The sequence below is a fragment of the Stylophora pistillata genome, chromosome 11 (genome assembly GCF_964205215.1).
Source record: "Stylophora pistillata chromosome 11, jaStyPist1.2, whole genome shotgun sequence".
NCBI classification, from domain to species: domain Eukaryota; kingdom Metazoa; phylum Cnidaria; class Anthozoa; order Scleractinia; family Pocilloporidae; genus Stylophora; species Stylophora pistillata.
Window position 1 is genome coordinate 2,380,001 of NC_142529.1, and position 26,796 is coordinate 2,406,796.

Genomic DNA, 26,796 nt, shown 5'->3' on the forward strand with positions numbered 1-26,796 from the left:
TAGCCAGAAATATGAATTTCATTATCGCCTATTGTGTCATCCAATTTAGTTTCATTTATGGCTAAGATATCGATAGGTCTGTCGGAAAGCAAAATTCTTAGTTCATCAATGTGTGCAGAAAGACTATTGATATTTAGCGAGGCCAATTTAAAGCCTCGTTTAGGCGGGAGAAATTGGTGAGAAACGATTGGATTTCCAAGGTCGCGATTACGCTCTGTACGGCCTGTAGGTCAACTACATTCATGTAATTTATTCGCGAAGTTGTTATACATTTTGGCAATACCTGTCTCCCCAAGATGAAGTCCTCCTCTATTTAAGTCCGTTGAGTGAATGTCATCGTGGAGTATGAAGTGCCACTGTCGCTGATTGCAGAATTTTCGAAGCCTTTTGTTGACTGCATCAACATCGCCGCTATCTGAGAGGTCCGATCTTGTGACCAGCTCTGATATTATTACTTGTGCGTCCGTGGAGCTTTCAATTTCCCTCGCTAGGTCAACGATGTTATCGGCGATTTCGCTTGGGGATAGTTTTCCAAGGTCGTTAGTACCAGCATGTAAAATGATCTGGTCCGGCTTCTTGTCCAGTGTTGGTTTCACATAATGTGACATATCACTTGTTGTAGCTCCCGCGAAGGACTTTACAACAACCCGGAGGCCGACTTCTTTCCCTAATTGCCATCCTTGAATGTTTCTGATAATTGAATCGCCAATAATGACGGTGGTCGGCGAGGATCTTTCTTGGTTGTGGTTAAGAGTATTAGAGCTGTTGTGAGAACTCTTGTTTGGCGGCTTTTTCTTGCTCGATTTGCTTTGGTGATTCTTCGTTGTTTTGGAAGATTGAGATTTAGATGATCCATTGTTTTGCTTTGTGTCCGCCTTTGTATCCGACCATTTTGTATCCGACACCTTAGGATCAACCGAAGGCGACTCATTAAAAGCTTCCTTGCTGTCAAGGCGAAAGTTATATAGCTCCTTGCTTAGCAATGATACTACCATCTGCAGGGAATCTCGCTCCTCTTTTGTTTTATCTAGATTTCCCTTCATTAGCTGAAGTTGCTCTCGCAGAGCGCGATTTTCTTCCTGTATCCGTTGTTGATTTTGACATGATTTACAGGTTGACTGTATTTCTCTACTGTCCGTTAATCGAGATCTATACGAGTCTTTGAGTTTGTTTACCTCATTTTCCAAGCGGTCGTATAGATCTTTAAGGGATTTGTAGCCATTGCATGTGTGACTCTGTTGTTCTGGGCTGCTGCTAGTGTCGTCCAGGTTTATAACAGCCGAGGGCCGAGGTGACGGTTGGTTGACATTGTGGCGGGGAATTTGAATTTCACCAGATCCTGACAAAATCGACTCCTTGAGTCTTTTAACCAGCTCAGTTTTCCTGCCAGATTTAGAAAGCTTTCTTTTTTCAAGTTCGTCCCTTAGATCTTTCACCTTCAGGGAGTTGATGGACCGTCCATTTAATGCATTCTTGATAGCAGCCATTTCGCTCATTTCAAAGGACGAAGAAAGCGAACCGTATTCGGGTACAGAAGTAGACATATTCTTGTTATTAATCTGATCAGCGACTACCAGAGTTGAGTCAGTATGTACTTTACTCAAATCAGGCAAGGAACTGGTCCTAACAAGCCGCGGCCTGGAGATAAAGCGATCAGCCTTCGGAGCTAGGAAAACGTGTCCATCCGCCATATTATGCAAATTCGATGTTCTTGTTATTAGCTTATATTAAGAACAAAAGATTCCCAAATTTACCAAGAATTACAGTTCCTTCTCCCATACATTCTTATTCATTAATCAAGGCACAGACTGAGTACACAGTGGGCCACCCTTGGCAATATTCCATGAAGCTTACTGTGGAACTTTTCATAACGCTTTCGCCTTTCATTTTATCCCTTAACATACCGGTTCGCCGAGTTCACGACCCATGGACTGAAGCCTTTTCATCCGGGTTCTCATGATGTCTCAGTCTGTTAGTAGTAAGTATATACTAAAACAGTGGATAGCGTTGAAGGCGCGCTCTGATTGGCTAATCAAACTCCGAATATCCTTTGCTATTTACCTCCGAGCGACTCGGAAAAAAAATGGCGTCCCTGTTTGCATCGTGACAAGCGTAGAAATCACTCAAATTAACGACGGTGGTGTATATTATCTCACTGTTTAAGTATATACTAAAACAACTATTCGCCTCAGTGTCGGTGGTTAGCGGTGGATATTTACCTCGCCGCTTCGCGGATATTTACCTCGCCGCTTCGCGGCTCGGTAAAAATCCACCACTAACCACCTCCACTTCGATGAATAGTTGTTAATTATAGAGGCTGAATGAACTTGCATTGCAATCAGTATAGAAGTGAATCGAATAACAATCTTTTGTTTCCTATGCCAAAAACCAAAAAGTCTTTGAAGTTCGGGTGTCCTTTCAGAAGTCTTGATGATCACGGGTGCGAATTGACCTGTGGCTCGGGTAAGAACGTCGACACAAACTGGGTAGGAATAGTCTGAGTACGAAACTTCCGTGGGTATGAAACGACTGAATACAACATTGGTCTTGCCATCTTATTGTAAAATTTAGCCCCACGACTAATATTAGCAAAACTCCACAGTGGTTAAGGTTTGTTGTCGAAGTTTTATCCCCGCAGGATTTTCAAGTCTTTTCAACCAAGATAGAAAGGCAGACGTTGACTAAAAAAAAGATCAATTATTGTTTGTTCCACCTCAGATATAAATGTGAGACTAGAAACTATTGGCCGGGGATGGGGAGTAAGGAAGGGGGTGTTAGCATGTACCCGAGGTACTGAGATGGAGCTCCCTTTCGCACGTAACACTCTCCAGGTTTCGCTCAATACATTTTGACAAGAAAGTGTGGAGCTTGCCAGTCACAAAAAACTATAAAGAACTGCGAAAGGAAAATCGGTCTTGACTTTTCTTTCCTGAAAGGTGGAAATTTTCAATCTGATTCACTATCTTTTAATAAGTTCAAAATGCCCGCTCAACTTTCACCAAAAACAACCCAGGTGGGGCCATTCTTTGGCCTTGAAACGTCATCTGTGAGAAGAGCCCAGCAAGGATATGTATATCTGGAGTGGCTTACTAGTACTACAACACTGAAAAATGACATAACTGAGATATGCTTCTTTTATTGCAGATATTATGTAGAGTGTTATACTTTATTTAAAAAAAAAAGCTTAATGTGTTCCTATTATGTACAGAAAGAAACGCTCATCCTTGCTCTGACAGAATTTCCATTATCAAATAAGCGGTCTATTAAATCATAACAAAGGTTTCCCCATCAGCCACAACCCCTCTGAACAGCGCTTTCTGTTTCTTGTACAAGTCGAAAACATTGAGAAAATAATTAATTTGATTTAAGTAACACTATATTGAGACGGTTCTCTCCGTTTATAAAAAAGCTCTTTAACAATAACAGCAAAACGGTTATGGTAAATAAGTCAATAACAATGCACTTGATTGTTTTCCGATACCAACGACACAAAATTTAGAAAATTTTTACGACTCATGTAAATACTTCACTACAAGATATGTCACCGAATCAATGATCTTGTCGATAAATGACACTTAATTGAAAGGGAAATACATTAGTTGCAGTTTATCCTCAGTCCATGACTAAATCAATATTAAACTACTAAATATCTTGACAAGTCTTTAACACCAACAAGGAATACTTCATTAGGTTCATTGCTGACAAATCTTCGTCTTGTTTCACATATAACAGGAGTAAATAGTTGACTAAAACAGAAATCTAAATAAACGAGCTGTTTTCTAATTTCTTATTCCTTTTTTTAATCCTGCCTTAATCAGCTGGATCAATATTGAGTTGTTTATCAATTGCAACTTAGTACTAAGAAACTGACTTGACAGTTTGTTATTAAGGACACAGCTTTGGTTTATTCTAACGCAATAAGACCCTTGAATCATCACCGTTATCATCAATACACATTTTCTAATACTTGATGTACCACAAAGTGACTGAAATGCACCCTAGCGGCCAGGTTCCTAAGCAGTATTTAAAATAGCGGTGTCTGACGACGGTCGCTGGTCCATTTTCCCAATCTCTTTGCCGCGGCGTTCGTTGTAGTTCGTGCTGTTGGCTCGGCATCTTCATCTCCGAGATCTTCAACCTTGGAGTATTTGGTCGTGTCATAAGATCCCATATCGAGCAGGTGCAGATATGTCTTAAGGGGAAAGCAATAAAAGAGGACTATTCATGAGCGTCACAGTGTTCTCTAACAACAAGTCAAGAAGAGAATGAAAATGACCACTCCAAAGTACAAAAAGCATACTCGATTTAAAGACACAGAAGGTTGGGCAGAGAAGGTAAGTAGAGGGAACGGCGGGAGGAATGGAAATTGATGGGTTCGTTGGCGCGAGAAATCTTAGCGTGCTTGATGTTTGAGAGTGTTTATCTGTCAAAACTTAAATAACACTGATAAACTAAGACAAATAGGAAGAAAAGTAACTACTAGCGGGAAGCCTTCGAAATGAAAGCTAAAATCACCAAAATTCCCGCACGCTGCCCCAATAGAAGTTGAATGAAACCAATACAATCCCAAATAACTTCAATTAATCTGTTGAAATCAGTGGTCCAGGAAGGGTTAAATAATCATTGAGCCCTACGTAAAGGACGTGTTCAAATCATGTTACGAACCTCTTCACGAAGGTAGGTATCCATTCTTTTGCGAAGGTTTTCAAAAGGAGGACGAAAGTCGGGGTTAAAATTCCAGCATCTTTTCATTACAGCATACCTGGAATTAAGGAATGAAGGTCAATACTTGACTGTGTTTTAATAACTAAGTGATAGCCATCAACTCAAAAAATCTTAAAGCCTTTGCCATAGAATAGTTAATTGTTAAGAAATGTCTGGTTATAACAGCGGAAAATTGATACTTTCACAAATGTTCAAAGTGAAAAGAAAACTCTTAATATAGCAAGCTGATGGCCACTGCTAACTTTTTTCATTTAACAGAGTTAGTAAAGAGAGGAGACATCAGATTAAACACGAGACAACGTTTTTCCGGGAAGGAGGGGCGGGGGGAGGAATTGGGGGATTTAAAATGAACCACGGGTGTTATATAACTTGATAAAGGAAGACTCACAGTTTATCATCAACATGATCGGGCTTTGGAAGTTTGTAGCCACGTGTGACCTGTGCAACTACTTTGCCTTCTGACCATCCGTCATATGGAGTTCCTCCTGTAAAGGAATAAAAAATGTCCCCTGATGCTCCTAAATATTTCGTTTAAAAATATTGAGATTTAAAGCTGAGAGAGATCCACTTCTAGTGCTTGATCGGAGCATTCGAAACATGGTGTTTCCTAACCTGATACAATAGATGACCCCTTTTCCATCAACAAATTTGTAAGAAATGGGAGTTTTTGTCATTTCAAGTTGCACACAAAATGCTACTCACCGTGTGTGATACTCAGAGCGAGGAATGTCCCGAAACAACAGCGAATCAAGCTTTGACAATCTGAGCATGAGTCACCACTGGAGTAAACTTTGGCAAGACAAACCTATTTGTTATAGTTCATCAAACTAACGTCGGCCAGTTGAATCTTAGAGGCGTTGACACTGATCAACGAGTTCCACGAACGATACTTACATCATTTCCAGACATAGACGGCCCGGAAGTAAAAATATTTGTCATTGAACAAAGTTTGACTTACCCAGGGTAACTATCTCATACAGAACGATTCCGTAAGACCACCTGAAAAATATTAAAAGAAATATTGCTAAGTGAGTGTTGGGTATAAGCTTGTAAAGATAAAAACCAAAGAGATAAGCTGCTCAATAGAAGACTATACATCACACAAGTGCATACACGTCACTCAAGGCGGAAAGTCCAGCAAGTTCTCCCAACAAAATCTCTGGTGCAGTCCATTTGATTGGCAAACAACCCTGCAACGACAAGTTTGTTTCAAAGGTCAGTGCTATTATGCCGGTTTGTTAGAAAGGACACGGCGGCATGCAAACAGTTGTAAACACGACGAATCGGTTTGGCATTACAGGTAGGTGGTGCACTCTTTCCGAGACTTTCTAGTGTCAAAATTTAGCAGTTGTCATAAATTTAAAGCAGTTAAGTCAATAAACTTAGTTGTATTCTGTAGCAAAGCAAAAGGTAGAACTACCTTGGCAGTTAAGGCGAGTTTTAAGCAGAGTTAGTGCTAACCTTAGGAATTTGTTTGCAAGTGGTACTGTAGAAATGGTAAGACAAAGAAGATCTTCTACCTTTTTGGCATTTCCATGACCATATTTGAAGCTTTGATACGCCATGCCAAAGTCGGTCACTTTGCACACATAGTTGTTATCAAGGAGGACGTTTCGAGCTGCCAGGTCACGATGGATTATCTAACAAAAGAAAAAGATCCAAATGTAAACTGGTTGACAAATGCATGCCTTTGTGAGACTTACCATAACCAGAGGGAAGGTTATGCAGATGTTTGCATGGTTTTACAGTAAATTTCAACCGACAGAAAAAAAATTACAATCATACAAACTCAACTACTTTATTACACAACCTGTAAATATTCTGGGAGCGACTCAAACAGACAATACAGTAATTATCCTCAATAACTTACTTAAGCCCTCTACAAACTGCAGTGTATATCAGCTCACCACTAACTCAGTTTTACAATTTTCTCCCAAATTCCTTGAGATGAACAGTCTTCCACAGCAGCTCTCTCTATCTTGATGTAGCGTTCAGACAGGCGGTCTTTTCCGACGGCCGCAACTCATACTACACGACTAAGTCCTTATATACATTAAAAAAGTATTCCGGAACATTCCAGAAGCTTACAATACAAATATTTCGGTGGTATTACATCATAACAACGAAGCCTAACGGAAAGTTTTAGAAGGCTCAACAGAAAGTTCATGCTTGCGAGTCAGCATGACTATAGTCTCCCTCGCAGCCGGTTTTTTGGGAGCGTTGCGTGACATCCGAAAAAAACGGCAGCGAGGGAGACTAGCATGACTAGGAATTCTAAAAAATTTCTCGAAACTTATTCATAACAATGAGTTGTAAAAACTATTGTTCCTTGGGTTTTCATTACAAACCAAACAAATACCAAAATCACTGTGGCATCAGATGACCCACTGACTGTACCAAGATAACCCTTGGCCTGAACAAATTCAGAATATCAAACCTGCTTCCAAAAATGTCATTTAATTCAGATTTAGCGATATTCAAGACAACCAAAAGGTATAAAAATCCCTTACTATTTATCTGAAGCAAAATTGAATGTAGAAGCATTTTATTTACTTACTCCCCTTGATCCAAGGAATACCATACCAGCGGCGATTTGTTTGGCAAATAGCACAAGGTCATAGTTGTTCAAATCTTGGGCTCTTCCTTCTCCAAGATAATACCGATCTTTAACTCCTCGGCACTTTCTCATGTAACCAAGCAGGTCACCACATGGCAAGTATTCCATAATGAGGATTGGATGAACTTAAAAATAACGCACAAAAGGAAAAATAAAAAAATAAAAAATAATAAAAAAACCCAAAACAAACTAAAGTAACAATCTCATACTCAGTCAAAATGTAACTGCATATACCAACAATAATGCCTTAAACTGAGCATGTACCTTGTCTAGTGACGCAGCCAATGAACTTCACTATGTTGGGCTGATTGCTTTCACCGATAATTTTTCCCAGCTCGATCTCTCTCATCAAACATTTCCTTCCTTCCTCCCCTGCAGTGGCTACAATAAAAACGATATACTTTACAGCCAGGAAAAAGACTTCTTGACGAATTTTATCGCAGAAAAACTTTGGTTAAGGAATTAGACCTCACATTTCAGGAGGTCTCTGAAGCTCAGTTTGTAGTGCTCACACCTGCGAAAATGGAACTGGTTAGCGATCGAATCCTATCTTACGATTCAAGCACAAGCTTGCCATCTTCAAATGCTTTATTTTTCAAACTTTCATTTTCGATGTTACTATAAATGACTTTGCATGAATCTGTCAGAACACCTTAGTTGACCCGAGATAAACAACCACTAGAAGTGCCAAACAGGCCACCCTTGGCTGTAAAGTACCTATCTACGTGATTTGAGGAGAGATGGTTGACTGGATCTTACGTGTGAAGCATTTAGCAGCAACTGTGCGATTTCCAGGCCTCCCATTTGGAGAACTTAGAAGAGCCCTCCACACTGCTCCAAATGCCCCACGCCCAATGACCTCTTGAAGAAGGACACGGTTTACTTCAACCTCCCATTCATCCACTTCTATATTCAACAGCTCCATCTCAACTGCCTGACCGTGATTAGGACTAAACATTATGAAAATCAGTTTCTATTATAAATTAAAATATCGTATTTACCCGCGTATAGGCCGCACTTTTTTGACGAAAAACCACCTTGAAAGTTTGTAGTGCGGCTTATAAGCGGGTACAAGAGTTCAAAGCCCATTTATAAGCAAATTTGACACAATAATCAACAAACTTCCAAAGTTATTAACAGTTTTATTCAATAAAAGCCAACAGAAAACTTGTCATCTTTATTAGACAGTTCCCGATCAGTTGACAAGTTATCGCCGATTGCGGGTTTCCAGGTGTTTTCATACACATGATTTCCTCGTATTTCGCTTTCCACTTCATAGCTGCAAGTAGTTCCACCCTTTTTCTGGTTGCTTTTGGCCCGTGCCACTGCAGAATCCTTGAATCACAAACAACGCGAGCGATTTTCACGATAGCATTTGCTCTGTTCTCTTTGCAAAGAGAGGGGGGTTCATTTCTTACAATATATGTAATCAAGAAGAACAAATTAAGGAAAAGCTTTTAATTTTTTAAATTATTGACCCATTTCTTTAATTTATGGAATAAAAATCACTCTAACGTTGGCAAAATAACCGTTTCTTGTGCAGAAAAACTAAGATTGTAGAATAACTCGTACATGCAGACAAGTTAAGAGCCACTGACCATAAATATTTAGAATCTGCCGACAGTTGCAAAATTTCGTAATTCTTTTTTTTTTCCTAAAGGACCCTTTTAATGAACCTCTATCGAAAATTTATATCAAAAAGTTCTATTGCGCTTTTTTTTCCTCGATCCGAAAAATCGAAAACTTCAAAATACGCCCAGTCCCCCCCGTAAAGCAATGAAAAATTATGAAATAATTATTGACCTATATTTTACCTCTACGAAAAAGACGTAAAGTATTTTATTTCAACGTGTCACTATTCAGACTTAAACGTGACAACTTGCTGAGAAATTTATATTTTCAGAGGTACAAGGATCATCTGCTCGCACACAAAATTTAAAAGCACGATTACATTAAGTTGTGACGTACGAATAGGCCAAAGTTGCATAATTTTTCATTGCTTCACGGGGAGGGAGGGAAACGACCATCCTGGCGTATTTTGAACTTTTCGATCTTTCGGAGAAAGAAAAGCGCGATAGAACGTTTTGATAAAAATTTTCAACAAGGTTCATCAAAAGGGTCTTTTAGGAAAATTAAAATTAATTACGAAATTTTGCAACTGTCGGCGGATTCTATATATTTATGGCCAGTGGCTCTTAACATTCAAAATGGAATGGTTGACATAATATTAAAACCCCAGCTTCAATGTATTTTTTTGTCAAATACATTCCAATTTACCGAGTAGATAAAAGGTAAATTAATTAACTTACAGAGCCATAGCAGCGGCTGTAGTTTCAAACGATAAATCAAGAAAGAAATAAAGAAGGAAAAATTTCTGCTCAACTTAAGTATTTCAATAAAATGTTATGCACTTAGGTGAAGGGAGTTTCTACAAAGTAGAATAATAATAATAATAATTCATTATTAATGAAATCAGTGGTTTACTCAGAATTCTTTGGGCCAAAAAGTTCAACGGTTTATGGCAGACTCTAAATCAGAAACAGTAAAATCATGCCTATAGTACCCAGAAGGTTTTCTTTTTTACTGCAAACCAAGATGATCTTAAACCTACCTAATAGCAAATTTGAAGATATCAATTGGAATATAGGGTGACGTAAAAGTAAGCATGAACTAGTCCAGTTTTTGCTTCTAACACAACTATTCTTTGGCTAAGGTATCAAGGACAAGATATGGAGAAAAAGTCTTACCTATAGTTCGACGCTTCCAAAAATACCAGCATATGAGCAAAATAACAATGACAGCAGCCATTGAACCAACAATAAAATACCACACCAGGGATGGACTCCTTACCTTCCCAGCTGTTGGTATAAGTTAAACACATGGCCATTAGCCAAATAACAAAGCTTGCACATGTGATCATAATATTGGAAAGGTTTTCACCCAGTATTACCCATCATCCCTGAATTCTATCTTTTGCTAGAGTTTCTCCGGCTCATTAGAAATGGATACTATTTTATGGTAGAGATTTCAAGAAAGGGTAATCAAAACTAGGTTGTAGAGGGCATAACCAAATAACCATAAAGTGAAGTCTGTTTACAAGCAAAATGGCTCATTATCTCCGTTTTCCGTGGCATGAAGCCCCCAGGAGTATTTATACTACTCCCTGCTAGTCCATCACAGAGTTACCCCTCATAGAAGTAAAGAAATAACCTGCCTTTTTGTAAACTGGATGAAGAACAATTCCCATTTCCCAGTAGGAAACAAATAATCACGACGATATTGCAACGAGTTATACGGGTATCTTTAAGGAGGTTCTACTGCATTAGGCCAGAGACCTAAATATTCATTCAAGACTCCTGCTTAGCACAAAAAAAAACAGCAACAACAACAACAATGGAAAAAAAAAGCAGCCAATTGCATATTTAAAACAATGCAAAACTTTCAGGTTACATTTAAGTTGAAATACGAAATGTAGTTAAATAATTGATTGTTTCTAGGACACTACAATAATAACAGCTCACAGTTGACATTTATTGTCACAGTGGAGCGGGCTACATTTCCTAGTCTGTTACGAGCTTCACAGGAATATTCACCACTGTCCTTCTCTACAACCTTGGGAATACGCAGTTCACTTGTTTTCTCATCCAATTTCATATTAATGACTTTTATTGGGTCTCCATCTTTTTTCCAAGTGATAGTTACTGTTGCGTCATTGACAAGGCAGGTCGATTTGAGTTCATTACCTGGAGTGAGTATTGGATGTGGATTTGGCCTTATTTGAGAGGTGGGTTTTTCTGTGTTGAAAGAGACAAATTACTGTTAAGTCTGAAAAAACAGCTTTACTCACAACACTTAGTAACGTAATGATCATGGACATGAAAGAATCCAAAAGCATGCAACCCTCTGAACAGAAATTATAAGTCGGTGAAACCTGGCTTCAAAAGAGTATTTGTTTAAAGTTTATTTGGGGCCACCTGATCAAAATGATCAGAGTGACCAAAACAAAATGTCATGAAGGCATCACCCCAAACAGTTGGTGAATGTTGCATGTGCAAAAGATAACCTTTCCCCAAATCCATAATTGCACAGGACACCTAACAACCCAAACAAGTAGCTGCTCGAATTGGCCTTCTTGTCTTAGATGATTTCCAAATTATGATTGAGAATCAAATGCAAAAAGATTATTACAAAAACCAGCCCTAACAGGCTCTAAGTTATTTTTTGTTCCTACTTTAGACTTAAGTCTCCATTTCTGAGTAATATTTCATACATCAGCACAAGAGATAAACTCCAGAGAGGAAGGTATCAAAGATTATTAGAAACTGGATCATTGAATAATGTAATTCAAGACTTTTCATTGGCTTAGCCATTATGGTATATGAGCCCATATACTATAAACTGCGAAGGATCGTGCACATATACGCTTCATAACCGCAGTTCATACATATGTTTCATATGTTTGTTGTTGTTTGATTTATCATCTACGGGTTCATGTCGAATTAATTTGATGGCCTGCTCCCAGTTGGCTTGTTAGCTCAATTGGTAGAGCGCTGCACTAGTATCGCAGAGGTCAGTGGTTCGAGTCCCGTACAGGCCTGAAATTTTTTTCAGGTCTGATTTTCACTATTGCTCAAATAGTGCTTTACTGCGAAGGATCGTGCACATATACGTTTCATAACCGCAGTTCATACATATGTTTCATATGTTTGTTGTTGTTTGATTTATCATCTACGGGTTCATGTCGAATTAATTTGATGGCCTGCTCCCAGTTGGCTTGTTAGCTCAATTGGTAGAGCGCTGCACTAGTATCGCAGAGGTCAGTGGTTCGAGTCCCGTACAGGCCTGAAATTTTTTTTTTTCAGGTCTGATTTTCACTATTGCTCAAATAGTGCTTTACTGCGAAGGATCGTGCACATATACGTTTCATAACCGCAGTTCATACATATGTTTCATATGTTTGTTGTTGTTTGATTTATCATCTACGGGTTCATGTCGAATTAATTTGATGGCCTGCTCCCAGTTGGCTTGTTAGCTCAATTGGTAGAGCGCTGCACTAGTATCGCAGAGGTCAGTGGTTCGAGTCCCGTACAGGCCTGAAATTTTTTTCAGGTCTGATTTTCACTATTGCTCAAATAGTGCTTTACTGCGAAGGATCGTGCACATATACGATACTATAAACTATGATATGGTGAGCATACGCATGACCTTAGAATTGAAAGGGAGCTAAAAATTTAATAATTTAATGTAGCGTTTTTAATAAAACAATTATTCAACTTGCGTTTGTTGGTTATGATATGATTACAGCCAACTCGGCTCTAAGCGCCTTGTTAGCTATCTATCATCTCATATCCAACGCGCGCTTGTGGAATAATTGTTAATTATATGATTATTACAGTGCATCCATAATTATTATCATCATAATCATTGCTAATTCATGATTGTACAATCATTATCATTTTCAGTAGAGAACCTACCAGAAACTTGAAGTGTTGCTGAAGAACTTGTCGTATTTGCTTTGTTTTCTGCTATGCACTTGTATGTTCCTCCCATTTCCTTTGTTGTTTGTGGCAAATCCAGGAATGATTCCATGAACGAGTCTCCCTCAAAGTTGGTTTGATAAATACCAAATGGAAGTTTACTGCCATCAAATGTCCAGGTCACTTTTGGTGTTGGATCACCAGAGGCACGGCAAGTAAAGTTGACAGGGTTTCCAACAGTAACAGATTGGTTTACTGGAGACAATAAAATCCGAGGAGACACTGAAAATAAAAAAGAAGACCACTGATCTTCAATGAAAGTTATCAATTGAACAACTGGACAACCAGTCTGGGTCATTTTGCAGAAGTTAAATGTGAGACCAAATTTTATAATTCACTCTACTACATGTATTCAGTCTGGGGTAAGAGACATTACCTGCATGCTGTGCTTGAGAATGGATAGAGGATAAAACTTTTCTAATGTGTAAGTTAATTTCTCTAGCCCCCAAATGACATGATTTACAAGAATGTTGGTAATTTTTAGTTTTTAATTTCCTTTTCTTTGTAAAGCTTAAAACTTTCCATTGTGTGGCTTTTGCAGTTGAGAGGTATAAAACACTGATTACTGACTCTCCCTTGGACAGTTACATGTGTTGCAACATTAGTACACGAGAGTACGTCCTTGGCGATTCATTCCACCCCACTGTGGAGGGGGACTGGTACAACTGCACACTTTGTAATCCACTCCAACAAGTTACACTGCAGCTCTCCCATGGTCCCCAGGATGACCAGCCACTATTAACTATCACTGTATCAGAGGTTTGTGACGATATCAATGCAAATCAAAGAGACAACAACTTTAATCGACTGAAGATGAGTGAAAAGTGTCCAAGGATGCTTGCACTCACCAGACATGCTGACTTAGATCATGTTGTCACATAATTACATAATCTTTTCACAGCATTTTCAGCGTGGCCATTTGATGTGGGTAATATGGGTTCGAGGTTCGATGTCCTACTATACTGTGAATGCCTTAAATGCTGATGACAGCTTGAGGTTCCATTTCTGCAGAAATGCACGTTCATTCTTTTCAAGGCTGGCCTTGACCTCCAAATCAGTCACACCACAACCAGTGATGAGGAAATTGTCTGCAATGACTTCAGCACCCCTGAGGCCTTCAATGAAGCGTGCATTTGTTGTTGCCAAAGTTTCAGAGTGGTGGATATGCCAAAACTGAGGCATACGAGTCCACCGACAATGTCTAAAGGGTGAGTTGAACGTTGTTAAGTAGTTTGAGGCGTCATCCAATGAGATCTGATGGAAGTCATCCTAAGCATCCCAGAGTGCAAATTTCTTGGTGCCTTCTAATCAGGACCCGACTTCATCAATGGCTGACAGCTGGTAATGTTCTCGGTGAGTGGCATGGTTGAGGTCTCTTAGATCAATACAAATCTGTACCTTATATGCTGGCCATTGGTTTCACAATGGCCAGCATGCTGGATACCCACTGTGTAGGTTGTTACAGGCATGAGCACTTTGCACTCAACCAACTGGTCAAGTTTTTCCTTTATGGGCTGTTGCATGGCCAGTGGTACCCATCTCAGGGCATGTATTGAGGGTGGAATGTTTTCATTGACGATGATGTGGTACTTTTCTGGCAGTGCGCCTGATCCCTCAAAACAACTGGAAAATCCTCAGGTGGAGCAGAGGAGGGAGAATCAACCTTTAACACCAGGACATCGCAGTTATGCAGGCTGACCAGGCCAAGACCAATGCTTGTATTCAATGACAAAACAGGCAGATAGTCATCATCTATGATATTGAAGTCAAGGGATTTTCGTACTCCTCTAGACTGGGTGGGAAGGGTTACTTTCCCAGCAATTTGATGATGTTCTCCTGTGTATGACAAGGTCTCCTTTGTACAGGGTTAAAGGTGATGAAGCAGTGTGTCTCCTGTAACATGCTTGTATAATTAACTGGGCAGGGAGTATGTCACACTGAGACCTGGTATCTGTCTGAAACTGAACTTCTTTCTCTGGTGTTGGCACAGAGATATACAGTTTGAAGATGGCTATTTGTGGCTGGGGTTTGTTTCCTGTGATCAGATTGATGTAGCACTAGTCTTGCTCAGGGTCAGCGGTTTCATGAATAGTTGAGACTGTTCCTCCTTACTCATGAAGAAGCTCAGTATTTATGCACAAAATGATTCATTCTTCCACACTTAAAACAGGTTTTTTTCCATGTGCTGCGCACTCACGCCCATGGGGCATGCATTCCACAATTGAGGGAGGCATTGGATCCTATTGGAAACCGCAGGATGGACCAACACTCAGGGTATTAAAATAATTGAGAAGAATTTGCTACCTTTCTACAACATCAAGAAATGGTTAGATATTCTAGTCTTCTCGGATAGGGACGAATAAATGGAGGTCCTGTCTCCTGTGGGGTTAGGGGCAGGAGACGTTAATTTCCCACGCGTGAGATTACTGTGTGATGGATCTCCTCCCCTGGGGTGGGATGGGTGGGTTTACTGGGGGTGAATTGGGGGGAGGGGTGGTGCCTCGCATGGACCTTGTGCTCCGTCCGCACTAACCCTTCCGGGTCTAGTCACACCCAGTGAAGTCGTTAACAAACAAACAAGCAAAACGTAGAAAAAAATCACCCAAAACCAAAATAAAAATCGATCAAAACCGAAAACCGCATCCAAAACTGTCAAAACCGATACATTTTCACATCCTAGTTATTAAAACCCTGATCGATCCGACACAGTGGTGACAAGTGGAGCTTACAGAGTACACTACACTTATTTTATTACAGTATTTGTGAATCACGGACTTGGCACTTGTATCTTTTAGTATCTGCATAAATTATAAGCTTTATTCCAGCTGCTCTCTCGAGGTCTAATAATAGTGAATCACCTTGAAACGCTCTTTTTTTTCTTTTTCGTTGCCTCCCCGCCATGGAACAGACGCTCATAGTAATTAATTAGTCATGATCTTCCTCACCGATCGTGATTTTCAATTTATCATAGGTGTAGATATCGCGCGTTCTAAGTGTATAACGACTGTAAATCTTCTTTAACTCTGTATCGTCCTAAACGAGCCATATATTATAAATACAGCAGGGGCTTAGCGTCAGATTTCGAAGGTGTATGCACAGTGCAGAAATTTTGAAATTTAGGGTATCAGAAATGCCATAATTTTCGAACTCTTTCCGTGGAACTCTTTTTATAAGTAAATGCAACGGAAAATGCAGTCGGTCGTTTATTTTACCCATCTCTCGAGTTTTAAAGCTAAAAGGGTTGTTGGCTTCCTTAATGTCTGGAGAGGTAACAAGTCCAGGAAGCCAAATAACGTTTCTTGTCGTTTAAGGATTAATGAAAAGGCAGTGGAAAAACAAACACACACGCCAGTATAATTCGAAATTTAAAATTCGGTCCTATTTTATAGTAACTGTGACAAATGTTGTAAGGGAATAACGAAAATTTTTTTTCCAGATTTCAGCTGTACGTAAGGGCGTACATGCGTACATGGACCCTTCTCCCCTGCATAGGATGTAGCGATTAAACTATTGTAATGTAAAGGATGGCATTGGTACAATTGACTTACCAAACACTGTTTTTATGCTTGTGCAAGCTTCTCTCTTCCTCTTTTACTTTGCACGTAAACTTGCTTTTCTTTCTGAAATTCTCGCCGCCTTTTGGCACGTTGGAAGACATGGTTCGCAATCTGATCGACCTTGACCTAAATGCTCCACATTGCAAGGTCAACATCATTCAAGATGCGTGAACCCCCCAGGGATCCCTGTAATATTCCAATTGGTTTGTCACGCATTCCTCTCAATAACATTTGCGTTTTGCGGCTATTCTAGAACAGTAGAGGCGCGTGATTGCTGCTCAGATGGAAGAGAAACTGAAACCTAAATAGGTCAAATAGGAAAAACAGAAAACCGCATCGGATATCAAATTCCATAAGTTAAGTTATTGTTGGTTTCACGGTTAGGGGGTCGGTGCGAGATAACCTGGAGAGAAAGCTTTAGAGCTAGGACGATACTTAAGAATTAACTCAACCCACATGAATCGGGTCAATTGAACCCAGGTGACAGTGGGGGAAGGCGTACTATTCCCACTCCCCTTATCTATTTCTATAGTATGACATTTACCACAGTTTGGATCTGAAAAGATCAGGTTATATCCTTTCTTCCTGACAGAGCCATCGGAATGGAAGGTTATCACTGCATAACGTCCAGTCACAGATACACTTCGTCCAGTCTCGGTGCCACAGTATTTCCCAAATAGGACGTTCCTTTCATTAGTAATCCTCAAATAGTCATATCTTTTGGAAAAAAAAATTACTCTGTGTTCATTAAATAAATATTATAAAGTAAGACTGCAGTGGAACGTAACAAAACTATTGACATAACTGATAAAAACATTAAGACTTCCTACCCTCTGACTCAGAGGAATAGGATCCAGTCAGTCTACTTACTGGAGTGGCCTCGGGGAGGAGGGGTGAGAAATGGGAACTTTATCTCTTTTACCGGAAAATCAGATTTTAGTTGCCACGCGATAGAAATCTCGGGTCCATAATCTACTGATTAAAGATAAAATTGCAGTGTGACTTGGTACTGGATTTGGACAAAAAATTGACCAGCAAATATATTTTGTGAGGTAGTAATTTCCCTATCCCATCAGGACCCTCATAAACCATACTCTACACTAACAGCCTGCACCGACGGTGCAGCACATTTCCCCTTCTTTCTAATCCCCACAAGCTACAGCCCTTACCCTTCCTTCCCACCCCTCTAAGTATCACTTGTCTTGTTCATATGGAAGAACTGATGCATTATGCTACTTTAGCAACATGTTTGCTTCACACCTCACTTACCTGCAACTAGACTGTGACTCGACTTCAAAGTCCCTGAAGTAAATTTTGAGCGTCCAGCAAAGGGAGATGTTAACCCAATAAGTACAGTCCATCCCATCGGGATAAAAGTTAGGATATTCGGGACTTGTCAGCTGGTTATTTTGCACATATCCACAACCAACTTCACAAAAAAAAAAATTAGATTTAAAAAAAAATAGTGACACAGTTGACTTTTACAACGTTCACGAAACTAATTTAATTCACACTCAGTTGAAATCAGCTTCATTGTGTAGTCGTGTCGGTTCCGATGTAAATTGACTCAACGGATTGTGTTTTGCTAAAATCAATGTTGCTTTTTATATAGCATAGCTCACTAGGCTTTCCTAGTTTGAGCACTCTGGCATGGCTTAGACGATACAACAAATGTGGGATCGTTCGGGGTAACCATATCGGTTCGTCCCCATAGCATCAGCACAGCACTGATGAGGCCCAGAAGGCCGAAAAAGTACTATCTGCAGTTAGTTTTTCATATATATATATTTTAGAAATTTCAACTTAAACTAATGTACAAGTCAGTGCTACTTACATGGAGGGTTTGTTGATACGCGTTATGAATTTGTATATTTAACAATTATTCCACGAGCACGCGTTGGATATGAGATGATAGATAGCCAACGAGGCACGTAGCGCTGAGTTGGCTGTAATGATCTCATATCCAACAAGCGCAAGCGGAATGACTGTTTTATTAAAAACGTTAAATTAAATTGTTAAATTGTAAACTGGATGAAGAACAATTCCCATTTCCCAGTAGGAAACAAATAATCACGACGATATTGCAACGAGTTATACGGATATCTTTAAGGAGGTTCTACTGCATTAGGCCAGAGACCTAAATATTCATTCAAGACTCCTGCTTAGCACAAAAAAAAAAAAAACAACAACAACAATGGAAAAAAAAAAGCAGCCAATTGCATATTTAAAACAATGCAAAACTTTCAGGTTACATTTAAGTTGAAATACGAAATGTAGTTAAATAATTGATTGTTTCTAGGACACTACAATAATAACAGCTCACAGTTGACATTTATTGTCACAGTGGAGCGGGCTACATTTCCTAGTCTGTTACGAGCTTCACAGGAATATTCACCACTGTCCTTCTCTACAACCTTGGGAATACGCAGTTCACTTGTTTTCTCATCCAATTTCATATTAATGACTTTTATTGGGTCTCCATCTTTTTTCCAAGTGATAGTTACTGTTGCGTCATTGACAAGGCAGGTCGATTTGAGTTCATCACCTGGAGTGAGTATTGGATGTGGATTTGGCCTTATTTGAGAGGTGGGTTTTTCTGTGTTGAAAGAGACAAATTACTGTTAAGTCTGAAAAAACAGCTTTACTCACAACACTTAGTAACGTAATGATCATGGACATGAAAGAATCCAAAAGCATGCAACCCTCTGAACAGAAATTATAAGTCGGTGAAACCTGGCTTCAAAAGAGTATTTGTTTAAAGTTTATTTGGGGCCACCTGATCAAAATGATCAGAGTGACCAAAACAAAATGTCATGAAGGCATCACCCCAAACAGTTGGTGAATGTTGCATGTGCAAAAGATAACCTTTCCCCAAATCCATAATTGCACAGGACACCTAACAACCCAAACAAGTAGCTGCTCGAATTGGCCTTCTTGTCTTAGATGATTTCCAAATTATGATTGAGAATCAAATGCAAAAAGATTATTACAAAAACCAGCCCTAACAGGCTCTAAGTTATTTTTTGTTCCTACTTTAGACTTAAGTCTCCATTTCTGAGTAATATTTCATACATCAGCACAAGAGATAAACTCCAGAGAGGAAGGTATCAAAGATTATTAGAAACTGGATCATTGGATAATGTAATTCAAGACTTTTCATTGGCTTAGCCATTATGGTATATGAGCCCATATACTATAAACTATGATATGGTGAGCATACGCATAACCTTAGAATTGAAAGGGAGCTAAAAATTTAATAATTTAATGTAGCGTTTTTAATAAAACAATTATTCAACTTGCGTTTGTTGGTTATGATATGATTACAGCCAACTCGGCTCTAAGCGCCTTGTTAGCTATCTATCATCTCATATCCAACGCGCGCTTGTGGAATAATTGTTAATTATATGATTATTACAGTGCATCCATAATTATTATCATCATAATCATTGCTAATTCATGATTGTACAATCATTATCATTTTCAGTAGAGAACCTACCAGAAACTTGAAGTGTTGCTGAAGAACTTGTCGTATTTGCTTTGTTTTCTGCTATGCACTTGTATGTTCCTCCCATTTCCTTTGTTGTTTGTGGCAAATCCAGGAATGATTCCATAAACGAGTCTCCCTCAAAATTGGTTTGATAAATACCAAATGGAAGTTTACTGCCATCAAATGTCCAGGTCACTTTTGGTGTTGGATCACCAGAGGCACCGCAAGCAAAGTTGACAGGGTTTCCAACAGTAACAGATTGGTTTACTGGAGACAATAAAATCCGAGGAGACACTGAAAATAAAAAAGAAGACCACTGATCTTCAATGAAGGTTATCAATTGAACAACTGGACAACCAGTCTGGGTCATTTTGCAGAAGTTAAATGTGAGACCAAATTTTATAATTCACTCTACTACATGTATTCAGTCTGGGGTAAGAGACATTACCTACACGCTGTGCTTGAGAATGGATAGAGGACAAAACTTTTCTAATGTGTAAGTTAATTTCTCTAGTCCCCAGATGACATGATTTACAAGAATGTTGGTAATTTTTAGTTTTTAATTTCCTTTTCTTTGTAAAGCTTAAAACTTTCCATTGTGTGGCTTTTGCAGTTGAGAGGTATAAAACACTGATTACTGACTCTCCCTTGGACAGTTACATGTGTTGCAACATTAGTACACGAGAGTACGTCCTTGGCGATTCATTCCACCCCACTGTGAGAGGGACTGGTACAACTGCACACTTTGTAATCCACTCCAACAAGTTACACTGCAGCTCTCCCATGGTCCCCAGGATGACCAGCCACTATTAACTATCATTGTATCAGAGGTTTGTGATGATATCAATGCAAATCAAAGAGACAACAACTTTATTCGACTTAAGATGAGCGAAAAGTGTCCAAGGATGCTTGCACTCACCAGACATGCTGACTTAGATCATGTTGTCACATAATTACATAATCTTTTCACAGCATTTTCAGCGTGGCCATTTGATGTGGGTAGTATGGGTTCGAGGTTCGATGTTCTACTCTACTGTGAATGCCTTAAATGCTGATGACACAAACTGAGATCCATTATCGGTAATTAGTATGTCTGGTATGCCATTCTTAAAAACTGGACTCTACATGCAGCAATCACACTGGTGGATGTGAACCACTTTCACTTCCTAAACTTCAAAGAAGCCACTCCAGTAGTCAATCAGGACAAAGAACTGTTGTTTTCCCAGTTTAAATAGATCAGCCGCCAGCACTGACCAAGGGTGTGACGGTACAGGGTGGGGCTGCATGTTTTTGCGGCATTGATCAGGCTTATGAGACTGACAAACTGAGCACTTGGAAATAAAATCCTTCACTTTCACATTCATGAGTGGCCAGTGCAGGACCTCTCTGACACAACAGAGACATCCCCTCATGCCGTTGTCATTATCTGTGAATTTGTTTCAGCATCTCTTTCCTCAACGAGGTAGGTACTAGTAGCCATTCCCCAAGGAATACTATTCCATTGTCCTCTACAGGTTCACTCCTCTGGTCATAATATGGCATCAATTGGAGGTCACATTCTTTCTTGGACGGTGCCACTCTATTCTTTATTGCAACAATTAGACTTTGCATGATGGTATCATTTGCTGTTTGTAACCCCCAAAGGTTACTAGTATAGCAGAGAAAACAATTCAAATGGACATTAGAAATCACAGATTAATTAAATGACGTGCGTAATCAAAATTGCAAACAAAAATAAAGAGATCAGTGTGAAATCACAGATGAAAAGGGTGAAGCAGAGGTTGAAGATTGTGCAGTTATAATTGATGGTTGTAGCTGAATTTGTGCAGCTGTATTTAAGTGGCTGAATTTGTGTAAAATACAGCAGAAACTAAACTGAGAAAATATCCCTGAGAAATGTAACACTGAAGACCACTGATCTTCAATGAAGGTTATCAATTGAATCAGGCCTTCAAAGATCTATATGAGTTCAACCAAGTGTGTGATAGACAAGAGGGGACGTAATTTACTAAGGCAAAAATCCAAGACTTAAAGTTAATCTCTCCTTCACCCTTCATCTGTGATTTCACACTGATCTCTTTATTTTTGTTTGCAATTTTGATTAAGCACCTCATTTAATTAATCTGTGATTTCTAATGTGCATTTGAAGTATCTTCTCTGCTATACTAGTAACCTTTGGAGGTTCCAAGACTTTTCATTGGCTTAGCCATTATGGTATATGAGCCCATATACCATAAACTACGATATCGTAAGGGTACGCATAAGCTTAGAATTGAAAGGGAGCTAAAAATTTAATAATTTAATGTAGCGTTTTTAATAAAACAATTATTCAACACGCGTTTGTTGGTTATGACATGATTATAGCCAACTCGCCGCTCCGCGCCTTGTTGGCTATCTATTATCTCATATCCAATGTGCGATTGTGGAATAATTGTTAATTATATGATTATTACAGTGCATCCATAATTATTATCATCATAATCATTGCTAATTCATGATTGTACAATCATTATCATTTTCAGTAAAGAACCTACCAGAAACTTGAAGTGTTGCTGAAGAACTTGTCGTATTTACTTTGTTTTCTGCTATGCACTTGTATGTTCCTCCCATTTCCTTTGTTGTTCGTGGCAAATCCAGGAATGATTCCATGAACGAGTCTCCCTCAAAGTTGGTTTGATAAATACCAAATGGAAGTTTACTGCCATCAAATGTCCAGGTCACTTTTGGTGTTGGATCACCAGAGGCACGGCAAGTAAAGTTGACAGGGTTTCCAACAGTAACAGATTGGTTTACTGGAGACAATAAAATCCGAGGAGACACTGAAAATAAAAAAGAAGACCACTGATCTTCAATGAAAGTTATCAATTGAACAACTGGACAACCAGTCTGGGTCATTTTGCAGAAGTTAAATGTGAGACCAAATTTTATAATTCACTCTACTACATGTATTCAGTCTGGGGTAAGAGACATTACCTGCACGCTGTGCTTGAGAATGGATAGAGGATAAAACTTTTCTAATGTGTAAGTTAATTTCTCTAGCCCCCAAATGACATGATTTACAAGAATGTTGGTAATTTTTAGTTTTTAATTTCCTTTTCTTTGTAAAGCTTAAAACTTTCCATTGTGTGGCTTTTGCAGTTGAGAGGTATAAAACACTGATTACTGACTCTCCCTTGGACAGTTACATGTGTTGCAACATTAGTACACGAGAGTACGTCCTTGGCGATTCATTCCACCCCACTGTAGAGAGGGACTGGTACAACTGCACACTTTGTAATCCACTCCAACAAGTTACACTGCAGCTCTCCCGTGGTCCCCAGGATGACCAGCCACTATTAACTATCACTGTATCAGAGGTTTGTGATGATATCAATGCAAATCAAAGAGACAACAACTTTAATCGACTGAAGATGAGTGAAAAGTGTCCAAGGATGCTTGCACTCACCAGACATGCTGACTTAGATCATGTTGTCACATAATTACATAATCTTTTCACAGCATTTTCAGCGTGGCCATTTGATGTGGGTAATATGGGTTCGAGGTTCGATGTCCTACTATACTGTGAATGCCTTAAATGCTGATGACAGCTTGAGGTTCCATTTCTGCAGAAATGCACGTTCATTCTTTTCAAGGCTGGCCTTGACCTCCAAATCAGTCACACCACAACCAGTGATGAGGAAATTGTCTGCAATGACTTCAGCACCCCTGAGGCCTTCAATGAAGCGTGCATTTGTTGTTGCCAAAGTTTCAGAGTGGTGGATATGCCAAAACTGAGGCATACGAGTCCACCGACAATGTCTAAAGGGTGAGTTGAACGTTGTTAAGTAGTTTGAGGCGTCATCCAGTGAGATCTGATGGAAGTCATCCTAAGCATCCCAGAGTGCAAATTTCTTGGTGCCTTCTAATCAGGACCCGACTTCATCAATGGCTGACAGCTGGTAATGTTCTCGGTGAGTGGCATGGTTGAGGTCTCTTAGATCAATACAAATCTGTACCTTATATGCTGGCCATTGGTTTCACAATGGCCAGCATGCTGGATACCCACTGTGTAGGTTGTTACAGGCATGAGCACTTTGCACTCAACCAACTGGTCAAGTTTTTCCTTTATGGGCTGTTGCATGGCCAGTGGTACCCATCTCAGGGCATGTATTGAGGGTGGAATGTTTTCATTGACGATGATGTGGTACTTTTCTGGCAGTGCGCCTGATCCCTCAAAACAACTGGAAAATCCTCAGGTGGAGCAGAGGAGGGAGAATCAACCTTTAACACCAGGACATCGCAGTTATGCAGGCTGACCAGGCCAAGACCAATGCTTGTATTCAATGACAAAACAGGCAGATAGTCACCATCTATGATATTGAAGTCAAGGGATTTTCGTACTCCTCTAGACTGGGTGGGAAGGGTTACTTTCCCAGCAATTTGATGATGTTCTCCTGTGTATGACAAGGTCTCCTTTGTACAGGGTTAAAGGTGATGAAGCAGTGTGTCTCCTGTAACATGCTTGTATAATTAACTGGGCAGGGAGTATGTCACACTGAGACCTGGTATCTGTCTGAAACTGAACTTCTTTCTCTGGTGTTGGCACAGAGATATACAGTTTGAAGATGGCTATTTGTGGCTGGGGTTTGTTTCCTGTGATCAGATTGATGTAGCACTAGTCTTGCTCAGGGTCAGCGGTTTCATGAATAGTTAAGACTGTTCCTCCTTACTCATGAAGAAGCTCAGTATTTATGCACAAAATGATTAATTCTTCCACAGTTAAAACAGGTTTTTTTTCCATGTGCTGGGCACTCATGCCCATGGGGCATGCATTCCACAATTGAGGGAGGCATTGGATCCTATTGGAAACCGCAGGATGGACCAACACTCAGGGTCTTAAAATAATTGAGAAGAATTTGCTACCTTTCTACAACATCAAGTAATGGTTAGATATTCTAGTCTTCTCAGATAGGGACGAATAAATGGAGGTCCTGTCTCCTGTGGGGCTATGGGCAGGAGACGTTAATTTCTCACGCACGAGATTACTGTGTGATGGATGTCCTCCCCTGGGGTGGGATGGGTGGGTTTACTGGGTGGGTGAGTTGGGGGAGGGGTGGTGCCTCGCATGGACCTTGTGTTCCGTCCGCACTAACCCTTCCGGGTCTAGTCACACTCGGTGAAGTCGTTAACAAACAAACAAGCAAAACCGGAGAAAAAAAATCACCCAAAACTGAAATAAAAATCGATCAAAACCGAAAACCGCATCCAAAACTGTCAAAACCGATACATTTTCACATCCTAGTTATTAAAACCCTGATCGATCCGACACAGTGGTGACAAGTGGAGCTTACGGAGTACACTACACTTATTTTATTACAGTATTTGGGAATCACGGACTTGGCACTCGTATCTTCTAGTATCTGCATAAATTATAGGCTTTATTCCAGCTGCTCTCTCGAGGTCTAATAATAGTGAATCGCTTTGAAACGCTCTTTTTTTTCTTTTTCGTTGCCTCCCCGCCATGGAAGAGACGCTCATAGTAATTAATTAGTCATGATCTTCCACACCGATCATGAATTTTCAATTTATCATAGGTGTAGATATCGTGCATTCTAAGTGTATAACGACTGTAAATCTTCTTTAACTCTGTATCGTCCTAAACGAGCCATATATTATAAATACAGCAGGGGCATAGCGTGAGATTTCGAAGGTGTATGCACAGTGCAGAAAATTTGAAATTTAGGGTATCGGAAATGCCATAATTTTCCAACTTTTTCCGTGGAACTCTTTTTATAAGTAAATGCAACGGAAAATGCAGTCGTTGGTTGTTTATTTTACCCATCTCTCGAGTTTTAAAGCTAAAAGGGTTGTTGGCTTCCTTACTATCTGGAGAGGTAACAAGTCCAGGAAGCCAAATAACATTTCTTGTCATTTAAGGATTATTGAAAAAGCACTGGAAAAACAAACACTCACGCCAGTATAATTCGAAATTTAAAAATCGGTCCTATTTTATAGTAACTGTGACAAATGTTATACGGGAATAAAGAAAATTTGTTTCCAGATTTCAGCTGTATGCACGGAGGTACGTGCGTACATGGACCCTTCTCCCCTGCATAGGATATAGCAATTAAACTATTGTAATGTAAAGGATGGCATTGGTACGATTGACTTACCAAACACTGTTTTTATGCTTGTGCAAGCTTCTCTCTTCCTCTTTTACTTTGCACGTAAACTTGTTTTTCTTTCTGAAATTCTCGCCGCCTCTTGGCACATTGGAAGACATGGTTCGCAATCTGATCGACCTTGACCTAAATGCTCCACATTGCAAGGTCAACGTCATTCAAGACGCGTGAACCCCCCAGGGATCCCTGTAATATTCCAATTGGTTTGTCACACATTCCTCTCAATAACATTTGCATTTTGCGGCTATTCGAGAACAGTAGAGGCGCGTGATTACTGCTCAGATGGAAGAGAAACTGAAACCCAAATAAGTCAGATAGGAAAAACAGAAAACCGCATCGGATCTCAAATTCCACAAGTTCAGTTATTGTTGGTTTCACGGTTAGGGGGTCGGTGCGAGATTACCTGGAGAGAAAGCTTTAGAGCTTAGACGATAATTAAAAATTAACTCAACCTACATGAATCGGCTCAATCGAACCCAGGTGACAGCGGGAAGAGGCGTCCTAACCCCACTCCCCTTAGTCATTTCTATAGTATGACATTTACCACTGTTTATATATGTAAAGATCAGTTTATATCCTCTTTCCCTTTCAGAGCCATTAGAATGGAAGGTTATCACTGCATAACGTCTGTATAGTATTAAATATATTAATCAGTAGTTTCACTAGCAACCTTTGTTGCTTCTCTTGGTGTTAATGTATGGGATCCCATGAA

At 39.6% G+C, this 26,796-nt stretch overlaps 2 protein-coding genes across 9 annotated transcripts in view; both read right to left on the reverse strand.

Moving 5' to 3' along the window:
* LOC111319003 (uncharacterized) overlaps positions 1–1,705 on the reverse strand; it is a 5,549-nt gene extending 3,844 nt beyond the window's left edge. The window contains exon 1 of the mRNA XM_088739121.1: positions 284–1,705. Within this exon, the coding sequence (XP_088595247.1) occupies positions 284–1,691 (1,408 nt within the window). The 5' untranslated portion in view covers positions 1,692–1,705. The remainder of the gene's footprint in view (positions 1–283) is intronic.
* A 1,415-nt stretch (positions 1,706–3,120) lies between these two features.
* LOC111319002 (fibroblast growth factor receptor 1-A) overlaps positions 3,121–26,796 on the reverse strand; it is a 50,858-nt gene continuing 27,182 nt past the window's right edge. For 2 of the 8 annotated variants that reach the window (XM_088739006.1, XM_088739008.1), the window contains 18 exons: positions 22,458–22,742; positions 19,933–20,217; positions 18,760–19,032; positions 17,706–17,865; positions 16,981–17,153; positions 12,817–13,101; positions 11,086–11,136; positions 10,090–10,200; positions 9,652–9,667; positions 8,102–8,292; positions 7,607–7,723; positions 7,283–7,467; positions 6,246–6,365; positions 5,839–5,915; positions 5,684–5,724; positions 5,114–5,210; positions 4,666–4,762; positions 3,121–4,192 (listed from right to left, as the gene is read on the reverse strand). In XM_088739006.1, the coding sequence (XP_088595132.1) occupies positions 4,025–4,192; positions 4,666–4,762; positions 5,114–5,210; positions 5,684–5,724; positions 5,839–5,915; positions 6,246–6,365; positions 7,283–7,467; positions 7,607–7,723; positions 8,102–8,292; positions 9,652–9,667; positions 10,090–10,200; positions 11,086–11,136; positions 12,817–13,101; positions 16,981–17,153; positions 17,706–17,865; positions 18,760–19,032; positions 19,933–20,217; positions 22,458–22,742 (2,732 nt within the window). In that variant the 3' untranslated portion in view covers positions 3,121–4,024. Of the gene's footprint in view, positions 4,193–4,665; positions 4,763–5,113; positions 5,211–5,683; positions 5,725–5,821; positions 5,916–6,245; positions 6,366–7,282; positions 7,468–7,606; positions 7,724–8,101; positions 8,293–9,651; positions 9,668–10,089; positions 10,201–11,085; positions 11,137–12,816; positions 13,102–16,980; positions 17,154–17,705; positions 17,866–18,759; positions 19,033–19,932; positions 20,218–22,457; positions 22,743–26,796 lie in introns of those variants that run through there. The other 6 variants (XM_088739007.1, XM_088739010.1, XM_088739011.1 and 3 more) reach the window with 6 other exon arrangements.